Here is an 11276-nt window from a genome sequence, read left to right on the forward strand (position 1 = left end):
TGGGAGAGTCTCCGACCCATAACCTTCTCTTTGGCGCTGCTGGGACTGTTGGTTTTCTGGCAAAGAAGAGGACAGATCAATATCAACTTATTACATGTGGTTCTAGCAACATTCTGAAGCAACCTCTAAGCCACTCTGGTACCTATAGTGTTAGCATAGATTCTCATGGCTTTATCCGCATGTTCCCGGGGATATGATTTCTTCAAGGGTTGTAACCTGCTACTTCAAATATGGGCCACAGAGCATTTTTTTTGGTGAGAGGCCACAGTTGACTACTTTGTGGGCGTTAGTAGCATGATTCGAAGCCACAATGAAATGATGAGGTATTGGGTCTCCCCGTATGGACAGGAAGAGTGGAGAGAGATGCTGACTAACATAAGCGGAGAATGGGTCAGTTGAAGCTGTCATGGCTAGGCGGAAGATCAATCCTAAGGACTCCTCATAAATATTTCATCGAGCTGATAGGACTTGAGGGCATCCATCCATACTCACCCCTATGAGTTCTCAGGCATTTCGGGTTGATTCAGGATGTACCTCTCTGGACAAGGAAAACACTGTATGAGGATGAGTACTACAGGTAGATCCCAATACCAAGGATTAAAGGGCTTCAGGAAGAGTGGAATGACCTGGTCACAATACCAATGGGTCAAAACTCGTGGTGCCATCCGGAATACAATTTCTGGATTAACGAAGAAGATGAGCTAGCCCGACCAAGCATGGAAGGAATAGCCTGGCTGGAGGATGCAATGGAGGCATTGCAAATCTATCATGAGAACTTGCCACACTATCTTTTGACTACCTCCATGCACCACTAAGTGATCCCGAGATCAATTGATCACATGTTGCCACCCATCGAGGATGATGACCGAGTAGTGAAGTGTATCCTGATAGAGTCTGAGACAGAACCGGAGGAAGATCCAGATGAAGAATCTGAATTCAATGATGATGGAGAGGAATTTGAAAAAGATCCGGAGGAAGAACCAGAAGAAAAGATGGGGAATGAATCCAGGGATGATTACTAGAAGTTGGTTGATTTCCCCGCTTTCCCACTTTGTATCTTTATCCTAAACTTTCTCATTTCCCTAAGGGAAAGTTTGTTTGATCCCATGTAATTCTGTGAATGTTTGGAAACAATGATGTAACCTCTGCTCCCACTTATTATAATCCAAACACTATCAATGAAAACAAATTTTGCTCAGATCTGAATGTGTCAAATATTCGCGACTTAGGCCTACCTCTGGCAGAGAGGTCCCACGAATTTTAGGATAACGCGCTTGCCTAAATACGTAAACTAACTGCTCTATGTGCCTATTACTTGTGCAAATGATGAAACTAACTTCTGTTCTTTTTTCTTTTCCTTCTTTTCTCTTCTTACTTTATTATTATTCCCCAAAGAAAAGTTGGTTTGTGTTGACCCAAAATTGGCGGAACCACCGTACAACCTAAGATTGAAAGGGAAGATGTCTACGACAGATAACCCAACCGAACATGCTCTGGTAATACCCAATAGACCGGGGAGATCATTAGAGAAGGACGATACGAGGCATGACGAACATGTGGCCAGGATGATTCAGGACATGGAATCTTTGAGGGAGGAAGTACAACACATCCGGGAATTGCCACATCTATCCTTGACAACGCTCCTACAACCATCCCGTTTTCCTTCTCTAGATTCAATCCCCGACCACCTTCCTTATAGACCCCCCCCCCACTCAGTTTATAGCTACAGTAACCCCAGCAAACCCACCAAATACTCCTATACGCACTCTTTACATACCACAAAACCCATCAAATACCACCAACACAGTTCACACCCCTCCTCGTGACAGAGTCACCTTTACCACTAACCAAAACCAGCACATACTCCCGACCTATACCATTGCACATGAGTGATATGTTCCTCCCGTATATGCCATTTTAGAACCCACTTTCACAGTGCCTGTCACTGTCAGGGTGCCTTATAAAATGGACCAATATGTCGAAATAAGGAGAGGAGCTAGGTATAAGGAGGAGGAATCAGTGTCTGAGAAATTACGAGCATTGAGAAAACAAATGAAGAACCTTCAGGTCACTCGAGGGAGAAAAAGTCTTGACTATGAAGATCTGTGTATCCATCCTGATTTGGATATGCCGACAGGGTACAACCCTCCAAAGTTTGAAATCTTTGATGGGATAGGTGATCTCTATTCGGACTTGAGAGCCTACTGTGATAAACTGATTGGAGTAGGAAGAAATAATAAGATGAAAATGAAGTTGTTCATAAGGAACTTGACAGGGGAAGCACTTACTTGGTATACTCTCCAAGACCCGCGAAACTGGAGGACATGGAAGGATATGGCGGAAGATTTCATGAATCGCTTTCAGTTCAACATAGAAATTACTCCCGATAGGTTTGCACTGGTAAACTTGCAGAAGAAGTCGTCTGAATCATTCCAAGAATATGTACGTTGATGGAGATTAGAGGCCACCAGGGCACAATCTCCGTTGGACGATAGTGAGCTGACTAAGTATTTCATCAAGGCTTAGGAAGGGATTTACTTTGAGAAAATGATAGGCATGATGTGGCAGAAATTCCTCAAACTTGTCAAAATGGGAGATTTCTTAGAAGAGGGTATAAAGTTCGGTAAGGTACAATCCATGGCCGCAATTCAAGAAGCTAGCAAAGCAATCCAATCGGGATCAACAGGCAGTGGAATGAAGAAAAAGGAAGAAGTATCAGCAATCGTCCCATATTACCAATCTAATCCCCATCATGGAAACACCTCTTAGTCTCCAAACAATTATTCCCCACACTCACCTGGTTATGCTCCAGTATACAACGCACAACCATATCACAATCCCCAGCCTCAATATAACCCTCCTCGAGCCCATGCAAATCCAAACCCACCACGACCATACGCTCCAATTCAAACTACCACTCATCAAAATCGACCCACCTATGCACCCCGACCTCGCCCGAATTTTGAAGAGAGAGGTCCCAAAAATTACACCCTGATTGTTGAACCTCTGGCTCAACTGTTTGAAAGACTGAGGAGAGTAGGTTTGATATATCCTATAGAAGGAAGGGTTCCTGAGTATCACTCAAAATACTTTGATTCAACCAAATAGTCTGTGTACCATTCAAACGTACCGGGGCATGATACAGAGGACTGTTTCAGACTGAAAAATGAAATTGAGTCATTAATCAAAAGCGGAGCCATTCAGTGTACCCTAGCTCCGCCTCATATGAACTGCAACCCGCTGCCAAATCACCAAAATTAAGGAGCTAATATGATCAACCTGGATGAAGAATATCACTTGAAGGGAACCATTGTCACAATAGGAAACGTTAAGGTTGTAAGGGCCCCATCTTAGAGGAGTCCAATTATCTTAGTATCCAGCAACAGCCCACCACTGATACTAGGGATGAAGAGGATCGGGAATACAAGAGAGTCTCGTGGACATATCAACAGAAAGGGAAAGCCAAGATGACGGATTTTGCAGCAGTTCATGGTATGACCAGGTCAGGAAGGTGTTATGCTCCTGAGGATGTAAATCGAGGGAATCTAGGAAGGGAACGGATTCAAAGAATAAATATGAAAAATTTGGAGGCCGTAGAATTCTAGAAGAAGATGTCAACCAAAGAATACTCCGTGGAGAACAACTAAAGAAAACTCTGACGCAAATATCAATCATGGATTTGCTGATGAGTTCTGATAGTCATAAAGATGCTCTAATGAAAGTGTTAAGTGGGTTGAGCATGCCGAGCAACACCATAAGTGAGGCATTGGCAGCAACCATTAGGAAAATAGTCAAAGCAAATATGATCACTTTCCGAAGAGATCAACTTCCTGTCGAAAGCGTGAGTTACAATAAAGCTTTAGACATCACTGTCAAATGTGGAGATAAGGTGGCGTCTCGAGTACTGGTTGATGGGGGATCAGGAGTCAATATATGTACGCTCTCTACTCTACTAGAGTTGGGTATACATCTAAGAGAGGTCAAGAAAAGTCATGTGAGGGTAAGGGCTTTTGGCTCTGCATATTGGACCATACTATTCCAAGTGATGGATATTTTATCTTCATACAACTTACTATTAGGAAGACCCCGGATACACATTGCAGGGGCAGTCCCATCTACCCTACACCAATGCATGAAGTTCGAATGTTGTTGTCAAGATACCGTAGTCCACGGCGAATGGATCTAATCAGCTTATCTGGAACATGCAGTCCCATTCATAGAAGGATTAGATGGGGTCACTGACCATGTAGTTGAGATCGTGTAGACAACAGAAATAGAAGAGACTGAGCAAAACCTGGGAATGCAATCACCGTATAGATCAAAGATGGCCATGAGAAAAATAATGAAGTATGGATACAGACCAAGAACTGGGATAGGAGCCCGATCAGACGGTATAATAGAGCCAATTGAGCCGAATGGGTAGAAAGGTAGCGTCGACATAGGATATCAGTCTACGACTGGGAGGACTTGTAATGGTAGCTTCGATAAAAATGTTTTTGTGCCGGAGCATATTTCGGGTACTGGTCAGAGCTCAGCATCAGAGGATGACATCGTCAATGGAATGGGAAGGCTATTTGTGACTATGATTGAGTTGTGAAAGAAGTGACATCAAGACACCCACCATTCAGGATGTCGAACCAAGAGAGGACCTGCGGAATTGGACCGCCAGCCCATTTTTGGCTCATCGGGAGTCTTGTAATGAAAATGATAAAAACTCGTTCCGCGATTATGACATGTAACGAAACCCTTGAGCAAAGTGATCCAGATTATAAGGAATACGATGAAAGCATGATGCCAGATAATCTACCACAAGAGATAAAACAACTAGAAAGCTAGAAAAAGCCTAACCTTGAAGAGACAGAGTGGTCAACCTGGGAAACGAAGAATACGTAAAAGAAACTCGAATCATCATCCATCTAGAAGCAGAACAGAAGGAAGAATTGATTGAGCTCCTCCAAAAATACATCGATGTATTTACATGGTCATATGATGACATGCCTGGGTTAAGAACTGATATTGTTTCACATCGATTGCCTACCGATCCTGCTACACCACCAGTCAAACAGAAACCGAGAAAATTCAAGTCAGATTTGAGTTTGACAATAAAACAAGAAGTAACCAAGCAAATAGAGGTGAACGTTATGCCACATGGTTGGAAAATATCGTCACAGTTCCCAAGAAGGATAGGAAGATCAGTATATGTATGGATTATTGAGATCTCAACAAAGCCAGCCCGAAGGACTATTTCCCTTTACTGAATATTCATCTCCTCATCGACAATTGTGCGAAGCATGAACTACAGTCATTCGTGGATTATTTCGCCGTGTACCACTAGATCCCAATGCACGAAGAAGATGCATAAAAGACGACGCTCACTATACCTTGGGGAGTTTACTGCTATAGAGTCATGTCGTTCGGTCTCAAAAATGCAGGCGCTACTTACATGAGGGCCATGACAACCCTCTTCCACGACATGATTTATAAAGAGATCGAGGTATATGTGGATGACGTTATCATCAAGTCCTGAAAGAGTTCAGAACATTTGGATGACTTGATGAAGTTTTTCAAATATTTGCGGAGGTAAAGTTTGAAGTTGAATCTTGCAAAATGCGCACTCGGAGTCCCTGCTGGAAAATTGCTAGGTTTCATCTTAAGCACAAAATTGATAGAACTAGATCCTTCAAAGATCAAAGCTATTCAAGAGTTGCCACCGCCCAATAGCAAGAAGGATGTGATGAATTTCTTGGGTAGACTGAATTACATCAGCCGTTTCATAGCCCAGTCTACGGTAATTTGTGAACCTATCCTCAAGCTGCTGAAGAAGGATGCTGCCATGAAATGGACAGAAGAATGTTAGAAAGCCTTCAACAAAATTAAGTAGTATTTATCAAACCCACCAATGTTGGTTCCTCCCGAGCTCAGGAAGCCATTGTTGTTGTACATGTCAACCTCAGATAATGCATTCGGATGTGTGTTGGGATAAAACGATGAAACAAGAAGAAAGGAGCAGGCCATCTACTACTTAAGAAAGAATTTCACACCGTGTGAGGCTAAATACACTTTGATAGAGTGCACTTTCTATTCTTTCACTTGGATCCACCCACAAATTGAGGTATTACATGTCAGCATATACCATGCATTCGATATCTCGGCTCGACCCACTCAAGTATATCTTTCATAAGCTGATGCCTACAGGAAAACTAGCCAAATAGCAGATTCTCCTCAGCAAATTTGACATTGTGTACACAATGCAAAAGGTTGTCAAAGGACAAGCTTTAGTCGACCACCATGCAGAGAATCCGGTGGACAATGATTATGAGCCGCTCACTACGTACTTCCCCGACAAAGAGGTGTTGTTTCCTAGAGAAGATATTATGGAGTCATACCCAGGATTGAGGATGTTTTTCGACGGAGCAGCAAATTTCAAAGGACTAGGAATTGGGGTAGACCTAATTTCAGAATCAGGACAGTACTACCCAGCATCAGCAAAGATAAGGTTCCCTTGCACCAATAATATGGACGAGTACGAAGCGTGCATCCTAGGGATCACGAAGGAAGTTGACATGAACATCAAAGAGCTTTTTGTCATAGGGGATTCTGATCTATTGATATACCAAGTTCAATAGGAATGGTCTACCAAGAACGTCAAGATTCTTCCATACCTACATTGTGTAAAAGAGTTATGTAAGAAGATCACAAATATCGAGTTCAAACACATCCCCAAAATCCAGAATGAGTTTGTTGACGCTCTCGCAACCCTATCATCCATGATTCAGCATCCAGATAAGAATTACATCAACCATATCGAGGTAGAGATCAGAGATCAACATGCGTACTATTTTCATGTAGACGAAGAGACAGATGGTAAACTGTTGTACCATGACATCAAAAGGTTCCTGGAAACAAGAGAGTACCCAGAGAGTGCTACTAATAGTCAAAAATGAGATCTTATAAGGCTCGCAAATCAGTTTTTCCTCAACGGGGAAGTCCTATATAGGAGGCCCCAAGACTTGGGTCTTTTAAGATGTGTAGATGCCATTAAAGCAACCAGATTGTTAGAAGAAATACATGCAGGAACATGCGGACCCCAGATGAACGACTTCACCTTAGCCAAGAATATCTTAAGAGCCGGATACTTTTGGATGACCATGGAAAGCGATAGTATCTGTTATGTGCAGAAGTGTCACCAGTGCCAGATCCATGGGGACTTCATCCGAGTTTTGCCTAATGAGTTGAATGTAATAGTTTCGAGTTGGCTGTATGCCACTTGGGTCATGGACATGATTGGACCCATAGAGCCCGCCACATCAAATGGGCATTGTTTCATATTGGTAGCCATTGACTACTTTACCAAATGGGTCAAAGAATCTACCTACAAGGCCGTCACAAAGAAAGTAGTGGTAGATTTCATCCGTAACAACATCGTCTGCCGATTTGGGATACCCGAGTTAATCATCACTGACAATAAAGCTAATTTCAATAGAGATCTCATGAGGGAAATTTGTGAGAAGGTCAGAATTGCCCACCGCAACTCTACAGCCTACAAACCACAAATGAATGGAGCAGTTGAAGCAGCCAACAAAAACATCAAAAGGATTCTGCGGAAGATGGTAGACAATTATAGGCAATGGCACAAGAAGTTATCCTTTGCCTTACTAGGTTATCAAACCACCTTGAGGACATCCACTAGGGCAACGCCATACATGTTGGTATATGGCACTGAAGTTGTTATACCCGTAGAGGTCGAGATACCATCTTTAAGAGTCATCCAAGAAGCGAAGTTAGATGATGCTGAATGGATACGGGTCAGGCAGGAGCAACTCATGCTCATTGACGAGAAGAGAATAGATGTAGTATATAATGGCTAGCTATATCAAAATAGGATGGCCAGTGCATTTAACAAAAGGGTGAATTCTCGCCAGTTTATACTAGGGCAGTTGGTTATGAAGAAAATATTCCCCTATCAAGAAAGAGTCCAAAGGAAAATTCGCACCAAATTGGTAAGGTCCTTACGTGGTCCATCGAGTGTTGTCGGGAGGAGCTCTGATCTTGGCAGAGATGGACGGAAGAGTCAGAACAAAGCCTATCAACTCAAACTTGATCAAGATATACTATGTTTGAAGACAACAGAGTTAGTGTTTGGTTGTAACAGACCTACGCTCAACCTAACTTCCCATGGAGGGATATGTAGGGAACCCACGTAGGGCTCAATTTCTTCTCCCCCCCTCCCCCTTCTTTTGTAATAGAATATCCAAATATCATTTTGTATGTTACCTAGAACTACGTCACAACTTGATTTCCTCTGGAATAAATACGTAGGCAATCCTCATCGGATTCAGTTATCTTTTGTATTGAACTACGTCATGGCCTGATTCTATTTAGATACGTAGTCTGAGTCAGACTCGGTCATTTCATTCTCAATCTCATCATTTTTGCATTTGTTCTAATCGAACTACGTCATGACCTAATTCTATTTGGATGCACAGGCTGCTTGAGTCATGCTCAGTCATGTTCATCATATTTCCTTTATCATTATCCATGACCTATGTTTAGACCTGATTCCATTTCGGATACGTATGCAACCTGAAAGGGTTCGGTCATAACTTTAGGAATAACCTTTGTAACACATTAGTTTAAATTAGGACGCGATCAAGCAGCCACGTCGTCAAAATCATTATGGAAGATCGACATCAACGAGATAGAGCCTTCAAGAAACAATGCTCGCGTCTAAAGAATTTCCGAAACATGTCATAATCCGGAAAGACGCCATTTGCCATAAAACAAAAGATTTGTCAAAAACATTTTCTAAAAAATATAAAAATTTGTTCCACATACCGGACTTCTTGGAGTAACCTCATCAAGACATGGGAAAATTCAGGACTACGGTCAACACAAAATAACCCCCCCACCCCACCCCCACCCCGCACCCTCACCCCCACCCCTCCACCCCCGCTAAGAATTTTCTTTGAATGCATGGCCAATAGGACACGAGGAAGTGCTGGAAATACATTGGGGCAAATGACAGATCCACCGCTCTCTTATGACTATCATCTCTCTTTCTCTATTCAAATTTTCCTTGTATAACTAAAACTAACTCTTGAATCCTTTGCAGGTATTTTGGAACTAGATCGCTGGCGCAAACGAGGCATATTGTACATAGCAAACCGTCTGCTCAACTGAACGGAGCATGATGTATATATCGAGTTGCTGGCTTCGACAATTGGAGTCATGTATATACAAAATTGCCAGCGCAGTCAATCGTAGCACCTTGTACAAAATCGAACCACTAGCTTCACCAATTGGAGCTCTGCATATAGAAAATCCTCAGCTCAATCGATCAGAGCACCTTATACAAATCAAGTGGGCTTCGCCAATCGAAGCCATGTATATAGCAAACTATTCACTTCGCCGACAAAAGCGACCCGCACCTCCACTTCGCCATATCGGAGATTAGAACAGACAAATGCAAACCTCGTTGCCAATGTTCTGCCAATCGACGGCCAGAATTTAGTTCTGCAGTAAAGAGTATCTCTTGGGCATGCTCTTTTTTCTTTATTGTTATCTCGACATGACTACATTTTAAGTGAGAAACGCCCATCGTTCGGAGATGATTTACATTATGATCACTCCTATCATGCAGAGATGTTTTACATTTGAGTGCAACTTCTCCCAACAAGAGCAAATGCACCATACAAGTCAATCACTCCCGTCAAGCGGAGATACTTTATGTTTCAATGCAAACTCCCCCAGCAAGCGGAGATGCATTCTACATTACAAATCAACTACTCCAAACACAAGGAGACACAATGCTCCAACAGCTGCAGAACGGTACACAGCACAACTAACAATCGAGTCAGATTCAAGTATTCCATCATCCCGATCCCGAATAACAGTTGGCCGACAACCAAGCATTATCATTCTTACATCATTTGCATCACATCTTAACATATTCTGCATTACAATATATGGGTATGTGTGTGTTTCATTTTTTGCAGGAACAAACATCGCAATGTGGAACTCCTTCTAAGCACCAAACCAAGCTACAACTCTATGAGGAACAACAAATTCATTAGGGGGCCAAGGATCCGAGCTCAAACTCAAAACAACAAGTAGAACTCTAACTCTTCAAATCTTTCAAGTCAACCAACAAAATAAAATCCATCATGAGTGTCGAATCTTCCGTCGTGCAGTATCGGCATAATACGAAACTGGGGCAAGTCCTGCGAGCATCGTTTCCTCAAAGTCTTCACTCCAGAACTACATAAGGCCTGATCCTCATTGAGCTCGAGGAATGTAAGCAATTCAAAGCCAGAATTCGGCCCCAACTCCCCCAAAATTATCCTGAAATCTTCCTAATCCTACAACTCATAATATTCGTGCTATTCCTGCAATGTATGCTTAATGTCGGGACAAAATTGGCTTTGGCTCAATTTCTTTGCCCAAAAACTCTTTCATCGTCTCCAGTCAAAGAGGGACAGTTGTTGATGGCCAATTATGACCCTCCCATGTAAAATTAATTTATTTATACTTAATAATTTATAATGAATATTTTTAATATATTTTCAATCAATAACACCTATTTTACAAAATTTATTAGTAATTTCGAAATTGATAATTCAATGTTATATTTGTAATTATAAATATATCATACCTACTATCTTATGATTATTAAAATAACCTATATATATTGCATAGGTCTTACAATTAGTTTAATTAGTTATTCTTTGATTTTTAGTTATGTGGTCTATCATTTCGATAATTCAAAACTAATGTTACAATTTAGAAAACAAAGTATTTTATATATAATTAATTACAATAGTTAGTAGTATATTTGATAATTATAATTTTACTATATTTTATTGATAATAATTAAATTTATTTAATTTAATTTGAAAAGGGATTAAAAGGGCTAAAGGCTATAATTGCAATCCTTTAATTAAACATTGGTCGACTATCTTTTAAATTAATTTCAGCCCAATGTGCAAGCCCATGTCCGAAAATATCCGATCCAAACAACCCTTCCTCTCCACTTTGGCAATCCATGCCACTCCCATTAAACAATTCACGACCTGCCACGTCACCCGTCTCTCATACTCACAAAAGAAGCACACTTAATCCGTACCGTCCATCCATTTGATAAACGGTCCACGTTTCAACTCCTATTTTTCTTTAATTCTAAATACACATAAAGATCTAATCCTCAACGTCGAAATCCATAGATCCAACTATCACCAAGTTTTCTCATCTTAAACATTAATCCTTGAATTATCAGGGTC

At 41.4% G+C, this 11276-nt stretch overlaps 1 protein-coding gene across 1 annotated transcript; it reads left to right on the forward strand.

Annotated features, from left to right (window-relative positions):
• Window positions 1-1965: 1965 nt before the first annotated feature.
• On the forward strand, window positions 1966-2769 carry LOC142177100 (uncharacterized). Its single transcript, XM_075245561.1, has 2 exons — window positions 1966-2442; window positions 2527-2769. The coding sequence occupies exons 1-2, from the start codon at window positions 1966-1968 to the stop codon at window positions 2767-2769; spliced, it is 720 nt and encodes a 239-aa protein (XP_075101662.1).
• Window positions 2770-11276: the final 8507 nt, after the last annotated feature.

Source organism: Nicotiana tabacum, chromosome 23 (genome assembly GCF_000715075.1).
Source record: "Nicotiana tabacum cultivar K326 chromosome 23, ASM71507v2, whole genome shotgun sequence".
NCBI lineage: Eukaryota > Viridiplantae > Streptophyta > Magnoliopsida > Solanales > Solanaceae > Nicotiana > Nicotiana tabacum.

Coding starts and splice junctions, on each gene's coding strand:
- LOC142177100 (XM_075245561.1), top strand. CDS start 1,966: ATGGACCAATATGTCGAAATAAGGAGAGGAGCTAGGTATAAGGAGGAG. Junction 2,443..2,526: donor CTGAATCATTCCAAGAATAT/GTACGTTGATGG, acceptor ATCAAGGCTTAG/GAAGGGATTTACTTTGAGAA.